Raw genomic sequence first — 19,784 nt, 5'->3', positions numbered from 1 at the left:
GATTAATTTCAAAGAAAAGTAGGGATTTTAGAAAAACAATTAAAAGAAGAATAAGTTATGATTCTAATGATTCAAGGTAATACATTTCTTCATAAAAGCAAAATAGATTCTATTCTTATACAATTAACTGTAAATAGGCATTCTCCTCTAAGTTTTCTCAGTAAGTGCACCAGTGTTAGCACTCGGGGTCGGTACGGGCTAGTGGCTAGCACACGCATCAGCTCTGCCCGCAGGAAGTAAAGGGGTGCTCAGTGATAGGCCAGCCTCATCAGTATCATACACGTCTTTGTCTCTCTCCTCAGTCTTGATATAGTATCATGTCCCACTTTTTTTCTCTTCTCTCTGCCATCTAACTACCTAATCCTTGCTGCTACTACTATCAGATAAACTGAAAACCATATAACATGTCTTAATCACAGAGACTAAAGTAGTCCCTGAGGTTGGCGGGAACGTTAGTGAACAGCTAACTTCTCTGTAACACTCTTTACAGATAGAGGTCATAGCTTTAATTATTCACTAATTGGTCATTTAGAACTTTTGACAGTCCGGTCACATTCATGGTAATATAGACTTTTGTCCCAGGACAAGAGAAAGATTCTTCTGGCAGCAGTTTAAATGGTGTGGCTGCTAAGTATCCTGCAAAACTGTGAGCTTTGAAGACAAAATATCACTGACAATTCGGAAGATCATGTCTTATGTTGATATTTAATGCAAAGACATGAGAATGAATAAAAGAAAACATTCAACAGACCAATAGCTTTCACAAAAATTAAGGCAAAAATACCCAACTAAATACTAACAAACAAAACAAAACACCACACTAAAATAATACACCACAACTCATCCAGGAAATGTAGTATTGGAAAATGTATGTAATAATATACCACTGTAAGAGGACAAAAGAGGAGAATGCATACTTTTCTCATTCTATACAAATAAATATTTAACAAATTTAACATAGTTCATTATTTAAGGAATTCAAGAAACTAAGAAGAGAAAAAAGGATTCTTAAACACATTCAGAGCCACAAATGAAAACATACAATGAACATTGCACTCCATGAAAAGTGGAAAGCACTTCTTCTAAGGCTAGATACAAAATGAGGATTCCCAGTTGACTACTTCAATTCAACAAAATACCAGAGTTTAGTCAGAGCAATCAGGAGGGGGGGAAAAGGCACCCAAATCTGAAAAAGTACAATTATCTCTCTCTATATATAATTTCATCCTGAGAAATCTCTAAAAATATTATACAGATACTCTAAAACTCTAAAAGAAATGGTAGAACTAATGAAGAAATTCAGAGAATTGGCAGGATAGAAAATCAACATGAATGACAGTTGCATTTCTCAACACTGACAACTATAAAGAAAAATCCAGCAAAAATTATACTGACAAAACCATCAGCGAGAATAAAAAATCAGCAATTAACTTAACCAAAAAAGGTGAAAGACTTGAATAATGAAAACCACAAACACCAGTGAAAAATTGTAAGACAAACAAACAGGAACACATCCTAAGTTCAAAGATAAAAAGACTGAATATTGAAAAGATGTGTGAGTACCACCCAATGAAGCCTACAGATTCAATGCATTCCTATTAAAATAAAATCTTAATATTTCTCACAAGTAGAGAGCATACCATAAAATTAAGAGTTCCTTAAATAGCCAAATAATTTTGATGAAGAAATACTATTTTTTTGTGATTTCAAAACATATAAGGTCACAGTAATCTGAAATTTAAATGATGCTGGCAAAAAGAGGAGCTTAGAGCCCAGGGAAGCAGAAAGGAGGCCCAGAGACAAATGCCCACAGCGATATCCAAATGACTTTTTGACAAGGGTGTCAAGACGGTCTTGGAGCTAGAGCGATGGCTCAGTGGTTAAGAACACTGACTGCTCTTCCAGAGGTCCTGAGTTCAATTCCCAGCAACCACATGGTGGCTCACAACCATCTGTAATGGGATCCAATGCCCTCTTCTGGTGTGTGTGAAGACAGCTACAGTGTATCACATACATAAAATAAATAAATCCTAAAAAGATTTAAAAAAAAAAAAAAAGAAAAAGACGGACTTTGTCAAGAAACTATGTTAGAAGACTAGATATTCACATGAATCACCACAGCATTAGGTTTTTATTTATTAACATTTACAATGTACAAAAATCAACTCAAATGGATCAAAGACCAAATGGAATATCTAAAACCATAAAGAAATTTTTCTAGAGGCAGTAGGTAAAGGCATTTGCTGCCTGCCACATTGATGACTTGAGTTTGATCCCTGCATAGTAAGAAAGAGGTGACTCCTGTAACTCATGCTCCACCGGCCACACGGGCATCAGGACACGTACATGCCTACAGTACAGAAAACAATTTATGATGTATTATGTATGACAATACTTCCTTGAATTTAGTAATGTTTTTAAATACGTCACCAAAAAGCACAGCCAACAACAACACAAAAATAAACAATTTGAACTTTACAAAAATTAAAAATCTCTTCATATAAAAAAACAGTACAGTGCCAACAGAATTAAAAGGTAGCTCATAGACATCACTTATTTAAACTCTCTGATTCACAAGGGATTAATATTTAGAATACATTGACAACTACAAACATCAACAAAAAAGACTAAACAACTCAATTCGAAACTTGGTAAAGACTTGATGGGTGGTTCTCCAAAGAGCCACCACTTGCTAAGAAACAAAGCAGAGGCTTCATATCACTAGTTATTAAGGAAACTCAAGTCCAAACCACGCAGGAGCCATTTCACATCTCTCAGGGTGCATAAAATCCACACAAACAAGACAAACTAGGAAGAGCATGGAGAAACTGGAAAATGTGTGTACTGCTAATGGAATATAAGATGGCAGTTGCTGTAGAGAACACAGTGAACATTTCCTGAAGAATAAAAACGGGAGTTACCATAGTTCAGCAAGTCCATTGCTATAGGCACAGCAAAAAGAACTCCATGCAGAGGCTCCATGAGATACCTATCCGCCCTCCTACGTGCGCACGCAGCAGCAACATGCACATTGGCTTTGATGTGGAGGCAACTCTTGTCCGTCAGTACACAAAAGGACAGAAACATACATACACATACATACATTCAATCTGTTCCGAAGGAAGGAAACTCTTACCCATCCTACAACACGGATGAACTCACTCTGAGGACATTTTACTAAATGAAATAAGCAAGGGAAAACGACACCTAATACCGAATATGTCCCACTTGCATGACAAAGTAGTCATGGAGACAGAAAGCATGATGGTAAACAGGGAAAAGAAGGGGAAAGTGGGAATAACTGTTTAATGAATACAGTTAGTTTTGCAAGACAAAAAGCTGTGTGTGTGTGTGTGTGTGTGTGTGTGTGTATAGCATAACTGTGAAATACTAAAAACCACTGAATTGTATACTTACAAATGATCACAATGGTCAGTTTTATGTTACATGCCTTTGACCACAAAAGAAACTAAAGAAAATGCCTAATTCTAAATGTATTATAAGGTATATAGTAATAATTTTATGATGACTGAAACCAACTCTAAAAGTTCTCAGTACTCTGGCATTTAATACTATCTTAAATTTATTTATATGTTTATTTTGGTCATTAACAAAAATTATTATAATTGGCTAGGTGCTATCAATGAAAACTGTATAAATGTCTATGGAAGCTCACTTAAGAAAAATAATTTTAGGATGACACAGAGAATTCAGAAATAAGTCTGCATTTCTGGATTCTATATTCTGGATCAAGTTTAGAGTTTCGGGGACTAATTTTTATGAAAACAGTCTAGGAAAGGTTTGAGAGATTAAATTTCAAATTCTAACACTGTTTACAAAGAAAAGTAGAATATTTTACATAAAAATTACTCAAAATAAAAATTATTTAAAATAAATAAGTTAGGTCATTAAAATAGAAAATGGTGTCAAACAAAACACTATAGAATAAATAGTACCTATTCTTAGAGTACATTTTTACTCATACCAATAAACTAGGCCATGCCAAGAAGAATGATAAGGATAAAGCCTATGGCTGCACCAAGTAGTAAGGCCAAATCAGGGGTTATCACTTGAGCCTTGAAGTGTAAGGCCAGACTAATCTTATCTCAAGCAACACAGCATAAAACAAAGCTGAACTATTATTTCAATAGCCTTAAAGAAAAATGGCAATTGTGTACAATCTACTTATGACAGAAAATGTATAAGCCCAGAAATACATTTGTAGTAGATGCTGCCAGCAGCTGGGAAGCATTAGTAGACAGCTAACCATCTGCTAAGGAGTAAACCCAGGAGCTGGGAAGCATTAGTAGACAGCTAACCATCTGCTAAGGAGTAAACCCAGAGGCTGGGAAGCATTAGTAGACAGCTAACCATCTGCTAAGGAGTAAACCCAGAGGCTGGGAAGCATTAGTAGACCGCTAACCATCGGCTAGGGAGTAAACAGCTAAGCATCTAACCATCTGTTAAGGAGTAAACCCAGAGGCTGGGAAGCATTAGTAGACAGCTAACCATCTGCTAAGGAGTAAACCCAGAGGCTGGGAAGCACTAGTAGACAGCTAACCATCTGCTAAGGAGTAAACCCAGAGGCTGGGAAGCATTAGTAGACAGCTAACCATCTGCTAAGGAGTAAACCCAGAGGCTGGAGGTAGTTGTCCTCAATCTACATTTTTCTTTACAAAATTTCCACTCCTACCCTAAATCAGCCAATTATCAGAAACCTAATCTTATAAAAGACATCCCCTTATGTGCTGCTATATTGCCCATAAAATGTAGATGTGAAATTCTTCTAAAATTCCAAGAGAAAATTCATATTATTTGATGAGACTCATATTCTACCTTTGAATTGACAATAATATAGAACCTTGGAGAGGAAAGGGTTTGTTTCAGCTCACATTCCACATGTATGTAAGGGAGCTGATATAGAGTCTATGAAGGAGTGCTACTGTCTTGGTCTTCATGGTTAACTCAGCCTGTCCAGATGTGGCACCATACACAATGGACAGGATCCTTCCACATCGAATCATTAATCAATAGAGTACCCCACAGACTTGTCTAAGGACCAACTTATGGAAGTGCTTTCTCAATTAAGAAACTCTCTTCCTAGACATGCATAGGTTTATATCAAGTTGACAAGAAAACTAACCTGAACAAACCCTTAAAACAAGAGTCTATACGAAAATAGATAGACAGATAGATGGATAGATGGATGGATAGATAGACAGACAGACAGAAGATAGATAAGCAGGATACCATTTTAGAAAGAAATCTATATTTCTACTCAAGCATCATATATATTTGATAATTTCACTAAGAAAAGATCTGTTGGCAGCCACTATTGCTGCAGAGCCGCGCCTTAAAGATGGCGCCGCCTGTGCGTGAGTCAGCAAAACCCGAAGAGCAGCAACACGCATGCGCCTACTTGTCAGCCTATACCCGAGGCATGCTAACTGAGTATAGCACTGTGCACCAATCAGGTGGAGACACGAGTCTTCCAAGCGTATATAAGCCGAACACTTCTCAGTCGGGGTTCCCCTTCTCACAAGAGCTGTATAATAAAGGCTAGACTGCAGAAGAATCCTGGTGTTCCGCGTCGTTCTTGCCGGCGAGACGACCGCGCGGGACAAAGATCAATAAATATTTGGCATTAAACAAGCTCAGGAAAAAAACAAGCCCCTCCCTATACTTGAAGGAAAGTATAATTTAATTTTTAAATAATGGCTTCAATGAAACAAATGAAAGGAAGACAAACATAAAGATGGCAATAAATTAGAACTCAATATAGTAGAAAGTAACTAAGTATTTTAAGTTAACTAGTATTAGTTTGATCCCCTAAGTCCGAACCCCACATAACACTACCCTCACCACACACATACACACACTTAAACGTACACATACACTGTGAGATAATCTGAAAAACAATAAAAACAAAATAGGGAGGGGCAGTGTGCTTATTTTCTTCAGTGGGAAGTCTTGTCTTACCCTCCAGGAACTCTATCAGGGCGACCACTGCTAACGCAGCTGGCACCATAGCCCGTGCAGTCTCCACACACGGTGCACACCATGCACTGCTCCAGCTTCCACTTGTGCATGCCTGGAGGGCACATCATGGACTTCTCATCTTTCTCATCTAGTTCTTCCTCCAGGTCTTCATCCATTGCTGTTGCCATATTTTCAACTCCAAACCCTGTATGACAATTAAATTTATAACTTTATGTGGATTATTTCTGTATCTGAAAATAGGTATTTCCTAACTTAAAAACATACAGGAAACCATGCTGTAATCACAGTAGTTGTGTATTTACCCACTTTATCTATTATTCCTCATCAAAATTATTCATTTATCTCCTATCTATAGCACACAACCTAAAGAATAGCCACTCAAGGTAACTGTGTCTAATCACGAAATTGGGTCAGGGATGCAGGATGCTAAGCTGTTAAAAGGCCAAGCTCACTATCAAAGAATGAGACAGAGCATAGCACATGAGGTCTTCTTTTAGCTTTGCCAGCTGTAATCAATGGACAATATAAAAGCATGAGACAATCAAATACCAGATCATTTTGGCTAGAGTTAAAATAAAGCAACTCAGATGGAATGTATCAAGCACGTCCTTTACCTAGCTTTACACACATTATTATTTAAAAGTCAATAGTATTACAACTATTATCTTCCAATTAATCTGTATAATCAATAAAATACAAATGGATTCTGATTCGTATTTCATAATTTAAAATAAAAGATCCAACCTAGCAACCTGAAACAAAAACAATTGCTTTTAAAATGCTATCTTTATTTTTAAAAAAGTTAGAAAAGAAATACAATTACACACACAGATGAGACTAGTGCTCTGCGTGTCAAAACTGGCTCATGGGACTTATTTGAATCCTCTGTAAAGCAGACCTGAAAAGAGATGCTCTTGATTTGGTTAATAAATTGAAAGTTTAAACCTCAAATGATTGAAGTTGAATCATCGTTCAATGCTTAGTTCTGATTATATTAATGGATCTTCTCCCACTGTTTTAAGAAATAAAAATAAAAGACAGTCAAAACTTGAACTAAAGAATACAGACAATGTTGGTAACAGCTAAAAGTAAAAACTGGAAGCAAGAGTTAACTAAACATACCATCAAAAGCAAAGGTCAAGACCATGACAGCAAGGAAATTGAAGGATAAAACATCCTTTCCTTCAACAGCCTAAGAATTGAGAAGAAGACACTATGAAAAAAGATAGCTACGGTTCCACCTTTCCCTAGCACAGGGCCAGGGAGTAAGAGCAGTCTGAGCTGTTGAAATACTCATGACTAAGCAAGGAGGGAACACAGGTGATACGCTACTGACAAAAGTAGATAAAACTGAAGGTGACAACCATCTGAAAATAATCTCTTCCCACAAATAATTCAGTCACCAAAAATGTTAAATCAAATAAGTACTATTAACTTATAGTTTTAATTTGTAGATTTTTTTAAAAAATATTAAACAGCTAGGAATATTACTTCCTCAAAAAACTAAAAAAAAAAAAAAGTGTTACAGGATATTTGATCAGGATGTGACCCCTGGCATTGTGTTGTTTACTGGAAAAAACCTGTTTCAAGTTGCACTGCACTCAGACACTCTTAGTGTGACACTTTAGTGCCAAACAAGGACGTTAAAGTTACTTTGTAGAAGGAAAGTGATGTCTAATGGAGCGGCAGACAACCTGATGAATCAGAGAAAGATCTGACAGAATAGAACATGCCCAACTCCCAGGGGAAAAGAGGAAAGGGGGAAGCGACCAAAGGGGCAGTGCGGAGAGGATGAGAGGAAGGAGGCAGTGTTACGGGGACAGTTGTACAGACAGGCTGCAGAGAGAACAAGCTAGACACATACTCTGCTATAACCAGCCAGAGAAGGAGGGGAGCCGAAGATTAGAACACATTACTAAGCTAGAATGAGGTCAGAGTAATCCTGAGGGGCCCAATCAGTCAACGTGGACAGGAGTTCGAGCCAGAACGGCTGAGTTAAAGCAGCCGGAACATAAAAGAGCTGGAAAGGCAAGCTTACTATTCAGCAGTAAGTAGCAGGACTAAAAACATTCTACACTTACATTAGATTGTATGGAGACTAGGGGCTTCTAGGTCTAGGTCTACATTAGCAGACAAAGGCAATAAACTTCAGGCAAATAAAAGTTACTGTTACAATAAAGCCTATTTTTTTTTCAGTGATTGCTTTTTAACAATAGTTATTATCAAGTAAAAATTCAGGGTTTTTCTAAATTTATAAGAAATCCAAGAGTTATTCATCATTGTTCTTAATTGCTTTGTATGAGCTTCCAACACTACCCCCCCAACACACACACACACACACGCACACGCGCGCGCGCACACACACACACACACGTACAGAGCATCAGCCCTCTGGAACTGGAGTTGCAGATGACGTAAGCCACCACACAAGTACAGGAACCTAACCTGGGTCCTCTGAAAGAAGAGCAGGTGCTCTTAATTGTTGACACATCTCTTGGATCCTACTCACTCATTTTTAAAAGAGTAAGATCCTTCCCTTGGTTCCAAAAAGCTAATGAAAAGACAACAGAGATCTTAATATTCAGACTTAAACTCCTACCTTTCCCTCCTTGGTTCATAGCACCAGTGTCTCGTCCACACTGTCCTTTATTATTTACACCAAATGTCCAAACCTCTCCATTCTTCATTAAAACACATGTGTGAGCTTTGCCCATTGCTACCTGAGTTACAAAATGGCCTTTCAAATCAGATACCAAACCTAGAAAAAAAGATACAAAATTAACAAAAATTACAAAATATTTCCGTACCTAGAAGAACAACTTTAATAAAGAAGTTAATTTCTTGGGCAAAACAAGTGACCAAACTCCTGGTAGGTTATCACCAATTAAAAAATAAAATAAAAAAATAAAAAAGTAGAGTATTAAATGTAGTTCGGATGAACTTTAAATGGCATTCCTAGTTGGGACAGATACTGTAGCATCATCCCAGCTAACTTCTGCCTGTGTCTGCCCCAAGCACTCACACCCTGGAGCAGTAAGCGCTCAGGACCCTCAGCTCTCCAATTTCTACACCAGCGCAAAGAAGCCAGGAACCTTTCCTGGCTTCAACTTACCTCAACAGAAAAACAGCAAAACACTTGTAAGAGTGTAATAAAATAGTACGTTTTTTATAAACCTGTAGGATTCATTGTAAAATAGATTCCATTGTACAGTCACGTTTATGAATTTACTTCCTGTGCACACATCCAAATGCACACGAGGCTGCGACTCACACGTCTAAGTGAGAACTCGTGGGTGTTGGTCCGTTCTTTTCACCCTGAGCCCTGAGGACTGACTCGGGTTGTCAAGCTTAGAAGCAGGGCCTTTGCAGGCTGAGCTACCTCACCAGCCTCAAAACAGAGTCTTTGAACCTCTCACACTTTCTTTCACAGTCCACTCCGGTATCTCCTCAACTCCCCTCATGCTCCTTTCAGCACGCTTTCCACACCATGTGCCACCTTCACTACTTAATTTTGCAATAATTTTAAAATCACAAAGGCATGCTTAGCCCTACTAAGTAATAGTAACAGTAAAAACTAAAGAGTTTTCTAAAATATATCAAAAACCTCATTTTCAAAAATGGAGGTGATTATTTAAGTTGACGATATTCCTAATTCCTATCCTAATATGTATATATATATATGCATGTATGTTTCTAATTCCTAATATGTATATATGTATGTGTGTGTGTGTGTATATATATATATTTTTTTGTTGATCACAGATGATTATACACTGAGCTCTGGCATGTTCTAAGCTCAGTGCAGAGCACTTCTTACATAATCTTTCTTATAGACTTACAAAAATAAACTGTGAAGCACACACTATCAGCCTCTTCTTAAGAAAAGTAGAACAAAAGAAAAGTCTGAAAGCTGAGTAGACTTTGCCAACTAAAAAGTTAGTAATAAATCTGTGTCTGTCTACAGGCACTGAACAATACCTACTTAAGTCTATCACCATCAAACGTCTCTCAGACAGCAAGAGGGCAGGCAGACCTTGTCTGTCTGGTCTACCCAACTTACATGCAAACATTCAATTACTATCAGCATCTTAGCAAGCAATAACTATATGAATATTATTTTAAAACTATTAATTTACTACTCCTAAAGTCTGGTTCACTCTAACAATTTCAGCCCACTGAGAATCTGAATCCCCACACTAGGTCAGTATTCCTATTACCTAGGCGTAGTTTCAGTTAATGATTAACTCTATAAATTGTCTCCATGTTTGACTCCTTCATCCTTGGGATAATTATTTAACTTTATACTTGTAAACTTCATTTACTCTAGTCTCCTTTTGGCATTATGGGTCTCAAACGCAATCTCCCCAAGTGGGATGACTCATTCACTATACTCATTTCTAATTACTACCAAAAAAAAGAAAATCAAGCCATCAAATAGTATGAGTTTGGGATTGGAGTTTATAAATAAAAAAGCCATCTAGCTACTTCTATTCCTCATATTCCCTTCTTAAATTTCAGTTAGGCATCTGATGAGCTTATAAATCATTCTTGTGACCGTGTGTTAGGTATTATAAAACACAGTAATTAGCACGGGAAATAATACCTCCATACTGTCTAAGTGAGGAGACAGATAATTCAGTGATTTTAAGTCAGCCTTGTTATAAAAACCGTCTGCTGCTAGTACCATTAACCCAAAGCCATGCATGAGTGCCACAGGGAAAAGGGAAAGCTTTGCAGAGAGGTCCTCTCACCAGGTTCACTAGCTTTGAGGAAGTGTACATTAGATCTTCTCAGGACAAAATACATTGGAAAACATCTGCCCCCAACTTTCGCATTTGAAAATCAATGTCAAATACGTAGAGAAAGCATACTATACGTATTAATTTTCCAGACACATCTTTTTGAATAAGTGTTAATGACTGCTAATTTTCAACTTACTTGAACTGTCAGAATAAATGGCGTCTTTCCCGAACATGTACAATTCTCCATCCTTAGAGATCACAGAGCTGCTCCCATTATTGCAGGCTGTGCACACCACGGTCTTCCCTTCCATTTTTATAATCTTCTTAGGTTTATAGGGTTTGGACTGCCGTCTGCTCTTAGCTAAAAAGAATGAATAAAATTAATATAGGGTAATAATAATGATCTATATATAAAACCAAATTGTTTTCTTTGATACAATTTATTCTCAGAAATCTCAGAAAACCCAGGCTTCTGACCATGCAGATTAAAACAGGAACTTGCTAGCCTCATGTAGTCAAATGTCACAAGCACACGTACCATCCCAGTCCCCCTACACACATAATTATATCACCCCCTTTTTATCTCTCCTTATAATTATGTGCTCGTATATTAGCTTCTGGAAACAAAGCTTCTCAATCATCTAATAGATATTAAGTAGTTATACCAACTCCAACTGATTATAAAGAAAGATGATATAAAACATAAAACTGAACAAATACATAGAGATATAGGTGATTTAACAAACTACTATTCTAAAAAAACTCTACCCATGAAATAAGCCAAAGATGGGAAACATCAATGAGCTATTCGTTTGATTAATCAATTTTCTACAAGCTGTCAGAATAATAACAGCTTATTATGCTATAGTGCCTTTCATATGGCTTACACCTATACTTATGTGCATTAACTAGTTTAGATGAATGTTTCTATATGTTCAAGTTTCTAGGAGATGGTAACATACTCTGTGGCTTTGTTAAGGGTTATTCTCAAGGCAACTTTTATTTTTACATAATTTTCCATTTTGTACAGACTTCAAAAAACGAATCCCTGTAAGATGCTGCTCCGAGGAATATGAAATTATTTAAGAGAGAAAAATGATGTTTTAAATAAGAATATAAACAGAAAAAAAATACATCAAATTATTTATTTTTTCATTGCTGAACAAATGATTTCCTAGTAGAGAAAGAATTTCATAAGCAGTAATGAATAGACAATACTATAAACGAAGTTACATAAGGTTTATCTTCACTTTGAAATACATCGTCCTTGCCAAGTTTTCAGCTTTTTAAGTAATCTACTAGAATAAGTAAATGAAACAAAAAATGGCGAGCCACTATTCTCAGGGAATAACTGTAGAGCCATGAGGATGAAACTGCATTCCTGTGAACTACAGTGAGCAGGCGCCTGCCCAGCTGCCTTAGCCCCACTTACTGAGCGCGCCCCACACAAGCTGTCGAAATGACTCTACACCAGTTCGCAAGCGCCCACTCTCAGTCAACTTACTTGACTCTCCATCCTCTCCTTTGCTTGCAGATCCTGTGAAGAACACACTTCCATCCTCTGCAACTAAAAGGGCATGTGAGCCATCATGTCCCACAGAGAAATGCACTATCTTTGGAGACTTGGTAATTGGTAATTCAACCCATTTTCCTGCTGAAGGACCACCTTGTTTGATTCCAAGACTCTGGTACTTGCCAGTGTAATAAATCTTACATGTTAGAAAGGGAATAGAAACAGAAATTAGACTGCCTTTTGGAGGGGTACACCAGGTTTTACAAAAATGTAAAATATCCCACATTTTATTGAAAGGTTAAAAAAGAGACATTTTTTACTACTATTCAAATTTTGTGACTTCAAGGAGACAGAAATTGACCCACTTGAGCTTGCTTTTTCCTATGTATTCTGGATATTTACAATTTTCATGTTTATATTCCCATGAATACTCACAGAAAAAAATCATAAAATCTGTTATTTTTCCAAATTTATAAAAAGCTTCATGTAAATATATGCCTGATAATGTCTATTTTCAGAATTCCCTTAGTTATCTTTTTTTTTCTTTTTTCTTTTTTCTTTTTTTCGGAGCTGGGGACCGAACCCAGGGCCTTGCGCTTGCTAGGCAAGCGCTCTACCACTGAGCTAAGTCCCCAACCCCCAGAATTCCCTTAGTTATCTTAATTTCTCTTTGTATTTATTAGACAAACAAGAAACTTCAACCTATATAGGCTAAACTATACATCCTACAGGTTAGTTAAACATGCTTCTATGGTATCTTAATTATGCACTTTATTATGAACATTTTTTGAAATTACAGAATAAACACAAAATACAAACTTACACTAATTCAAAAATTACAGGAATTCATAAATAAATACTTTCAAATATATAACTTTTTAAAAGTTTCCAAATTTTTAGGTTTTAAATGTCACTACCCTTTCACAATATTATTTTCAACATGAATGTTTTACCATGTATAAAATGATCACATACTTAAACATGAAAACTATCTGAAGTGTGTAATGATGTGCACTTTCTCACTCTGAACTCACGAGTCGCTTACCTTTCCATTCGCTGTTTTCATTAGCGCAAACTCTCGGCCTGCACCAAGGATGGCTGACTCTTCATCAAACCCTGTGCCTGCGATCAAAACAAGACTAATAAATATGACTGTATCTCTAACACTCATAATCCTGAGTACAGCATGCACTTTATGAAATAATCTCAGTCAATTCAATTAACATTGTTAGAAATTACAATGGCCTGGTCATGGTGGTTTCTGGAGGACAACTAGTTTGAGAGCACCCTCGGCTCCCTAAAAAGACCTTCACAAAGTGATGGGACACAGCCAAGTAAGACCTCAGCACCATCATCTGCCCCATCATCCGCTTACACTTTTAAAGACATGATAGATCTGCAACATCAAGAAAAGATGAAGCTATTCTACCAATGTTTATAATAAAAAATTTAAAAATATCAATGTCAAGAGTAGTCACTGACTTAAGGTACTAAAGAAATACACATTTTCTGGGCTGGGGAGATGGTTCAGAAGTTGGGAGCACTAGCTACTGTTCCAGAGGACCAAGATTCGATTCCCAGCACTCGCATGGCAGCTCACAACTGTCTGTGGCTCCAGTTCTAGGGAATCCGACACTGCCCTCACACAGACATACATTTAGGCAAAACACCAATGTGCATACAATAATAAATATATATTTTTATTAGCATCCCATGTACTAAACACATCATTAAATGTATAAATTTTATCTCGTTTGGTTGTCATAACTCACTGCCCAATGTTTAAATGAACAAACACAAAGCTTATGGGGTCATCTAATACCTCTTTTTGGGACTGAAAAAAACAAGATATTTGGACTAACGTTCAGATTCTTTGTCCTATGCTTTTTTATAAAAGAAAAACCCCTAAACTAAAACGTATGTGTAAATACATGCATATTCTTTCAAACTATAAATTATAATTTTCTATATGGTACATCTTATGATGTTTGGCCAGTCATATAAGCAGCCAATGTTTCTGTGGGCTTTTTAAATGGGAAAATTGAGCTCAGTTTGGCATATTTTTCCCATGGAAGGAAAGATATAAAAAAATTCTTATATAATTAAAATATGAGATATAAACTAATCTCAAGGTCATTATACTCCCAAAGATGAAAAGTTTTAAAGGCAGATATTGTAGTGATTTCCCTAAGCTACAGAACAACACTACTCAATCTACAGTGGCATTAAATAAATTATACTTAGCATTGCACACCATAATCCTTAAGAAATATCAGTTTATTTCATTTGCCCCATTCAAACTGAGAGTTGCAAAGTATTACTGTCAGTCATTTTCTAATACCTTTCCTATTTATAGGCTGAATTTCCTAGCTACTTCCATATATTAATCAAAAATTGTTTTATAGTAATAGACACAATAGCCACTAAATTATTTGCTGAAATCACAATGATTTTTAAAGGAATAAAAGAAACATTTATTTTGCCATCTTACTTATTATATGCAAATCCTTCTCCAGATCAAACAGAGATATGCCGCAGGCATGTAAGCACTTTCTGGCCAGCTTCAGCTGGAGTTCTTGTTGCAGCACAGGCTCAGTGCTTGTGGCAAATATCCTGACAACAAAGCCATCCTAAAACAGTTCAAAAATTAAAAATTAAAAAAAAAAAAATCAAGCATTACACTGCATGAATCAGTCTTCTGTTATGTACCAGAGACCTGGGAGGAGAGAGACCCTCAGGGCTCAAAGGGAGGGACCTTAGGTGAAAGGCCCTACAGTGGGGAGAGGGAACTTGTAGAGCCCACCTCCAGCAGAAAGACAAGTGAGGGATGGGGTTGCCATCCCACAGTCGAAATGCTGACCCATAATTCTTCCTGTCTGAAAGAATTACAGGGATGGAAATGGAGAAGACGACCCTGAGGAAAAAATGTCCAGGGACAGGCCCAAAGTGGGATCCAGCTCAAGGGGAGGCCCCGAGGCCTGACACCATTACTGAGGCTATGGGGCATTCACAAAAAGGGACCTATTGTGACTGCCCTCCAAAAGACCCAAAAGCAGCTGACAGAGTCAGATGCAGGTATTTATATCCAACCAATGGACAGAAGCTGCTGACTCCTCTGGTTGAATTAGGGAAAAGCTGGAGGAAGCTGAGGAGGAGGGTGACCCTGTAGGGGGACCAGCAGTCTCGATTAACCTGGACCCCAGAGATCTCTCAGACACTGGACCTCCAACCAGGCAGGGTACACCAGCTGAGATGAGGCCTCCAACACATACACAGCAGAGGATCCCAGGTCTGGGTTCAGTCAGAGAAGATGCACCTAACCCTCAAGAGATTGGAGGCCCCATGGAGTGGGGAGGTCTGGTGGGGTGGGGATTGGGGGTAACATCCTCATGGAGACAGGGAAGGGGGGGTATGAGATGTGGAACAGTAAGAGAGTGGGGACCAGGAAGGGAATAAAATCTGTAGTGTAAAAAAGAAAAAAGAAAGAAAAAAAAGATAAAATAAAATTTAAAAAAAAGACCCAATAATTTAAGAAAAGGTGATTTCATTTTCAACACTATTCCAAACACTTACATCTCTTGAAGCAGCTATCTGGTTAATATACTCTCCATCAGTAAATAAAATATTTTGACCTTCAGTGTGGCAATCTATACAAATGAAAGAAAAGGTAATTATATTACACAATAAATAAGCAACTTATAAAATGATTTTACTCCTCTGCTGAAGTCAGAATGAAGATGTTCTTCATATAATAAGAATAGACTTACACTCAAAAAAGGGACTTTTTAAAAACTCAGAATTACAAATTAGCAAAAAATAAATGATTCAACTAAGAGTTCTGATTACATGTTTGCTTACATTTATAAAGCTTGCACAATTAAGGATCTGAAAGCCAACCTAATTTCAAAATGAAGTAGTAGCTGAATTAGTCTGAGCGTCGATCATGCACATGATAAACAGTGTTGGTTATAATCATTTCAATACCGTCACATGCAATGTAGGCACCGCTACCAACAGACATACACCACGGTCATTAGTGTCACGGAGAAATACAGATAGATCTAAGGCTTCTGTATTCAAGTCTATGGTGTCCAACTGCAGATATCCCTTGCTTTACAAAATGGTGATTCAAAACTACCTCTATATTTCTCATGTAGAAAGTTAATGTCTGTGCGACAATGTTTACTATTTACAATGTTCCAGATTTTCTAACCATTTGTTTTTCTCATAGCCAACGAATTATACTCATTTCTTTCTTTTTATCTCAAAATAGCCAAACATCTCAGCTACTACCCATATTTGCCAGCCTTGAACATATCTATGTAGAATGGTGCACTTTGATCAAACATTTCTTCAATCAAAGTAACGCACAAGCTAACTGTGACAAGGGATACCAGTCTCTTGGAAGGACATTGGAACATGTGTTAGTGACTGCTGCTAAATAGCACAAACTACAAGCAAAACCAACATCTGTATAAACTGTATCCTTTGGAAAAACAGTATTCAGCAAGCAAGTCTAAGAGCACACACACTTTCTACAATAACCATGGAGAACTAGGATGAACCTCTCCATTAATCACAACACAAAAAGAAATTTCATTTCTCTTCAACCTGAATCAACAAAACATAAAACTCTTGTTTTTTGGAATACAGAAATGGAACCCACCCAAATAAACTGTATCTTTGCCCAAGAGCTTCATACTAGCATACTTCCTTATTATAAATATGCAAAACACAGGCAGACCCTTACCAAATAGAGAATTCAGTGATCACAAACTGGAAATAGAAACTGGGAGACAAGGCCCACTGGTAGCCCAAGAGACTTGGTAATCAAAGAGAGGAGAAATCGAAAGAAAGAGTTCCTAGTCCACTGTACAGAATACAAAGAGGCGCAAGAAAGATGCTTCTCAAGCTCTAAGCAGTAAGATTTAAAACTAAAAAGCAAAGAAGAAAAACTCATTATAATTTCAGATAAATGCAGGGGTGAGGGAGTGAAGCGGCGCAAGAGTAGCAAAATGGCCTCATGTTCTGAGGCCGTCACAAGACGGAGACAGCAAATGGCACAAGGACACAATCTCAAAGTTACGTTGTAATATAAAGAGTGAAACGATATTCATCAGGAGGCATTCATCCATACTGCAGTGAAACAGCTGTAAGACTAGCTAGAATAGGAAACTAAATAAATCACCAATGTATGCTCATTTTAAACATGGTATTCAGTAACACCTATAAATCTGACAGTTTACTACTTCTCTTCTTGATGAAAAGCTACAGAGAAGTAGTATCCCTTGTCAGGGAAAAAGCAAATGATTTTATTGAAGAAACTGTAGTCCGTGCCAAAGAAGTGATGAAATGACAGCAGCTTCTTCAGGCTTGCGGCTGGGGGCTGAGGCTGGGGCTTCCTCGGCGTCACACTGACAACTTCTCGTGTCCGCTCTTTACCCGTGTATGACATTACAAGACAGCAGCTTCAGGAATGTGTCAAGCAACATCTGCAAGCTTGGAAGACACACAATATGGGACTATCCTCCCACAGTTTGATTTGTTCTTCACTGTGAGCACAGCACACACTTATGAAACACAGAAAGCCACACTTGTATGGTTAAACTTTACAGTTATGTCAAATGATACAGAATTTAAACTGAATAAAGATATTAGAAAACAAATTTTAATCATGGTAAGTAAATGAAATACCTATAGGTAGATATTTTTAATTTTCCTTCCAGCTACAAGAAGTTACTCTTTTGTACCCATCTATTTCGGACAGGTTTTGTCAATAATGATCTTTAACCTAAAATAATTGGTACAATGAGATAAAGGTGATCTTCCCCCTGTAATTTTTATACCAAAAGAGGAGGAGGAGGAGGAGAAGGAGGAGGAGAAGGAAACAGGGAGGGGATGGAAAAGAGGAGGGAGAGAGGGAGGGAAGGAGGGAGGAAGGAGGGAAGAAGGAAAAAAGGAAACTGGAAAACAGGAAGACTCTCATTTTAACATATATTAATAAATCAATAAAGTAAAATGTATAACATTAAAATAATGCTGCAAAAGCCTAAAGACCTGGAAATGTATTCAGAGTAGTAAGGAGGAGGCTAAGTCCAAGTAGAATATGATTCGTGTTCTATGACTATTTACATATGCTTGCATGAGTTTTGTAGAGGATTAGATATTATTTTAAAATACTCTTTTTAAATCAGCCGGGTGTAGTGGCACATGCCTTTAATCCTAGCATTCGGGAGGCAGAGACAGGCAGATCTCTGTGAGTTCAAGGCCAGCCCAGTCTATACAGCAAATTTCAGGCTAGGCCAAGCTGTACAGTGACTGCTCAGAACAAAAACAATCGAATTGGAAAAAAATATATCCAAAAACAAAACCTTTTCCATCAGCAGAAGGTGGGAGACGAAAAGGACGCAGGGAAACTAGCACTGGGAGTGGCAATATAACGAATGTCTACGTCACAGGGTATGACAATAATCCTGACGAAACCCATTTTATTACACAGCAGATACACGCTATACTTAAAATATTTCTAAAATTTCTCTTGTTAAACAATGATATAGCCTAAGACTTGTTTAGAAAAAAATGTAGAATCTGAAAGAAGGTGGTACAAAATGAATTTGTAGGTTGCCATTTTCAAGAACTGTTCTGTCACTGACATGGACATCAAATGCTTCTTTGCTCTATGGTGCTGTCTGTATACTACTTCGGAAAAACACAGAAATAGAGAAGTTCAATTCATTTTCTAATGAAGCTATAAGAATATTTAAAAACTGGACAAGCAGGCAAGAAGCAGATATCGTTCTCAATGTGTCTTTATAAATCTCACTTCTTCAGAAGATCCAATGCTTAGGCGTCTCTTACTGTTTGCCAAGAGATTACTAACAAACACTAACTATTTAAGGGTTAACGCAATCGGCTTTAGGAAGTATCAATGGTATAAGCAAATTTACAACTGTAGGACAGAGAATGTTTGTGCATTTGCCTAGTGCTGCAGACCTGAGAACTAGTGCTCAGAACGCAGGCAGCATGGTGCACAGTGGCAGATGAACTGTGCCCAAAGTCCCTGTCAGAGCTTTCGTACAAAGTATGCGTGATGAACGTAAACAATTTCTTGACCATCCTATGCCCTACCACTGCAAGTCCTTTAAAACAGAAGAAACCTGAGGGCGCTGTTAAGCTGATTAATAACCACCACGCTTCTTGAACAAGGTGATTTAAGAGTTAATGTAGTGGTTCTAGTGAAACAAGAAACAACATAACATTACCCTGTTTCTGGAAGGCCTTAATGAGTAATGGTGTTAGACTCTGTAGAAAGATATGGATTTGGAAATAAATGGGAAACCCCATTGTGCTTTGTTTCTGATGCCTAGTATCGTTCCACGTACTAACTTACTGTAGGAAATAATATGTAATAATATTTAAAAACTCATTTGTAAGCAAGTACTACTGTTTGCTAATTACCATTCACATGTTTAAATATCTTAGCATGCGGGATTCTTGAAGCGACTTGTGAAGGAGGAGGCCGCAGTTAG

At 37.4% G+C, this 19,784-nt stretch overlaps 1 protein-coding gene across 3 annotated transcripts in view; it reads right to left on the bottom strand.

The window, feature by feature from the left end:
- The window catches only part of Mycbp2 (MYC binding protein 2), a 231,748-nt gene that overhangs the window by 158,676 nt on the left and 53,288 nt on the right, over positions 1-19,784 (bottom strand). For 2 of the 3 annotated variants that reach the window (XM_032918389.1, XM_032918388.1), the window contains exons 9-15: positions 15,829-15,902; positions 14,747-14,885; positions 13,301-13,377; positions 12,247-12,451; positions 10,939-11,103; positions 8,600-8,758; positions 5,980-6,184 (exon numbers count right to left, since the gene is read on the bottom strand). In XM_032918389.1, the coding sequence (XP_032774280.1) occupies positions 5,980-6,184; positions 8,600-8,758; positions 10,939-11,103; positions 12,247-12,451; positions 13,301-13,377; positions 14,747-14,885; positions 15,829-15,902 (1,024 nt within the window). Of the gene's footprint in view, positions 1-5,979; positions 6,185-8,599; positions 8,787-10,938; positions 11,104-12,246; positions 12,452-13,300; positions 13,378-14,746; positions 14,886-15,828; positions 15,903-19,784 lie in introns of those variants that run through there. The other variant, XM_032918386.1, reaches the window with a different exon arrangement.

The sequence above is a fragment of the Rattus rattus genome, chromosome 12, assembly GCF_011064425.1.
Source record: "Rattus rattus isolate New Zealand chromosome 12, Rrattus_CSIRO_v1, whole genome shotgun sequence".
NCBI classification, from domain to species: domain Eukaryota; kingdom Metazoa; phylum Chordata; class Mammalia; order Rodentia; family Muridae; genus Rattus; species Rattus rattus.
Note: the sequence above shows the minus strand (reverse complement) of the source record. Positions and strands in the feature narration are given on the sequence as shown.